This window comes from Lithobates pipiens, unplaced genomic scaffold, assembly GCF_037356315.1.
Source record: "Lithobates pipiens isolate NorthernLeopardFrog02 unplaced genomic scaffold, aLitPip1_a1.2 Scaffold_1, whole genome shotgun sequence".
Taxonomy (NCBI): Eukaryota; Metazoa; Chordata; class Amphibia; order Anura; family Ranidae; genus Lithobates; species Lithobates pipiens.
In genome coordinates, this window is record NW_027507685.1 from 240,681,080 (window position 1) to 240,683,800 (window position 2,721).

The window sequence follows — 2,721 nt, forward strand, 5'->3', positions numbered from 1 at the left end:
GTCGGGGCCCATAGAAAAAGCTGGTGTGGGATACAAATGGGGCTCCCTTCTGCCTCTCACACTTTAACAGTCATTGGTCAAAGGACTGATTGATACACCCAAAGACTGTCATTGGGGGAAGGGAGAGGCTTATCCTCATGAAAGTTTTGACTGCCAAAAAGTTGTTATTCGCATAACATTGATTTTAGAGGGTCTGGGTCAGTAGAGGGAGCAGTACAGGAATAGGATGAAAAGACTGGGAGATAAAAAGACTTACCTCTGTTTGGAATGTTCCAAATATATGAGTGATATATGGATGGTCCCTTATTGATTCCAGTATGTAGCGCTCTGGAATATAGAAGCTGATATCTGTCTGGTTTAACCATCGTCACCGCCAACTTCTGTTGATAGGAGGGATGGGAGGCCAATAGCACCTTCCCATAGGACCCCTCTCCGAGTTAATCAAGGATTGTTAAATCTTCCATTGAAAATTTGCTGGGCTTCTCCTCCTCACTGGGCTTCTCCTAATCGCTGGACATCTCATCATCGCTGGACATCTCATCATCGCTGGACATCTCATCATCGCTGGACATCTCATCATCACTGGGCTTCTCCTCCTCGCTGGACATCCCATCACTGGATATCTCCTCATCGCTGGGCTTCTCCTCTATGCTGGATGGGACCGGTGATAAAGTCCCATGGACTATGTGCGCACTTTCAGTGGCGGTTGGGTCATTTTTTGCTTCTGGGGAGAAAAAAGAAAGCAATTATTTATATTTCTACTATTTACACATCATTTATTGATGTTACACAGAATCTGTGGACATAAAATGATTGTGAACCTCGAACGATATTTAGAGTTTGTGGCCACCAAGAGATAGAAATCCTAATGTGATCTCTGACTGCGCTGAGATCTTGGTGATAAAGACCACCGATCTGCTACATTACATATGCAGGCTGTGCTTCCTGCTTAGTATGTTTGTGATTTACTCTTCCTTCCTCTCATTGCAATCCCATCATTCTGCTTATCCTAAATAACAATCATTCCAGTATTCTATAATGGTTTTATCTCAGCAGTTGTACAAGTGTGCCACCTGAACTCTAGTGATGCTCTATATACAGAAATCTATATAGTGCACTCATTTAAATGATATAATAGAACAATACATAGTGGGGGGGGGGGGGGGGGGGCTTTACAGGAGCAGGGGAATGATTCCTGTGGGCAGTTATGTTCTGGACACTATATGTTAAAATAGAAGGAATCTTCTCCTGCAGCCCCCATACAGAGCCCAGAACACGTCTGTCCGCATGACTACTCCCAGTGGCAATGATGGGGATGATGGCAGCAGCTCTGTCAGTCTGTTATGTGCAATCCTTTAGTTTACAACTGGGTTGCCTGGCAGGTCTATGCATCTCCTTCATACCTGATACCTGTCGCCTCACACCGGACACCATCTGATTGGCTGCCCAACGGTCAACTGAAGAGTCACACAACTGACAAATTCTGCTGTTAATTGCAAGCTATTGCCTATTGTAGTTCCTATACTGCTACAGGAAGGGTCCCAATGGAGAGATTTCCCTTTAATTATTTTCTGTTCTGTAAACACAGAAAGACTTAGGAAGAAATATCTGAGTCCCCTCCTAGACCATTGTCCCCATCAGAAGGTTTATTTCTGTCCTGGTGGATCTTCCATCACTTTCCATCCTGGTGACATTGGTGATCAAATGGAGATTGTGAATCTCCCTAATGGAAACCTGCCAGGGGTTCTAACACCTACTTACTCTATGTAGTTACCCTTCTTGGTGTATATAGCAGTGACCCCAGTGTATATAGTATATATGTGAGTGTCTGTGTATATAGTGGTGACCCCAGTGTATATAGTATATATGTAGGTGACATATATTATATTGCCCTGCTGTGCTTGCCTTATAACTCTCTATTATAATACTTACCAATGACATCATCTTTTGTGGATTTTAGATGAGGAATGGGCTCCACATTTACATTGACTTCTTCGCTTGTGGTGGAAGACTCTTCCCAATCCTCCAGGACCTCTTGATTTACAGAGGCTTCTTTGCATATTATGGAAGAATCTTCGGAATCCTCCAGGTCTTCTGGGTTTATAGAGTCTTCTTCGCTTATCATTGAAGAACCTTCAGCATCCTCCAGGTCCTCTGAGTTTACAGAGTCTTCTTCGCTGATCAGGGAAGAATCTTCAGAATACTCATCTTCATGAGCCAAATATTCCTCTACCGTCATATTGAAATATTCAGGTTCCGTGAGAGTCTGGGAAGAGAAAAAAGACATTCGTCAGTGTTTGATTGATACAGAAAATGGTGACAAAGCTTGGTGAACCCAACCCCCAATGTGCAGAAGATTACCCCAAGAGGGATCCTTCAACCCTAGCTCCCTCTAGTGGTTAGAAGGAGCACTGCATTAACACAACCTTTATGTAAATCTAAACCCAAGAACAAAAAGGTCATCTATTCCAGCAAGGTTCTTACATGTGGAGGCTGCATTTCGGTAAGTAAATTTTCAGCAGGTACAGGTAAATACCTATTAATCCTGTCAGAATTCCAGTGACCTTGTAAGTTCCTGTGGCCTGAGCTGAGATTTCAGTGTTATCCACTTTCTCAGCTTCTGTCAGTGTACTACAAAGCAACACCCCTCTTTGTAATGGAGATAAGGAGAGGGGGAGGAGATTGTAGTTCTAATCACAATAGGGTGCCAACATGTCTCCA

General features: G+C 43.4%; 1 protein-coding gene across 1 annotated transcript; it reads right to left on the reverse strand.

Moving 5' to 3' along the window:
* Positions 1–348: 348 nt before the first annotated feature.
* LOC143986147 (uncharacterized) lies at positions 349–2,287 on the reverse strand. The gene is made up of 2 exons (XM_077484769.1): positions 1,933–2,287; positions 349–724 (listed from the first exon to the last, which is right to left on the reverse strand). The coding sequence occupies exons 1-2, from the start codon at positions 2,285–2,287 to the stop codon at positions 504–506; spliced, it is 576 nt and encodes a 191-aa protein (XP_077340895.1). The 3' UTR covers positions 349–503.
* Positions 2,288–2,721: the final 434 nt, after the last annotated feature.

What these genes read in the sequence shown, in the direction of transcription:
- LOC143986147 (XM_077484769.1), bottom strand. Translation starts at nt 2,287, where the DNA reads ATGTCTTTTTTCTCTTCCCAGACTCTCACGGAACCTGAATATTTCAAT. An exon ending in CACAAAAGATGATGTCATTG is followed by an intron (nt 725 to 1,932) that starts GTAAGTATTATA and finishes TTTTCTCCCCAG; the next exon opens with AAGCAAAAAATGACCCAACC.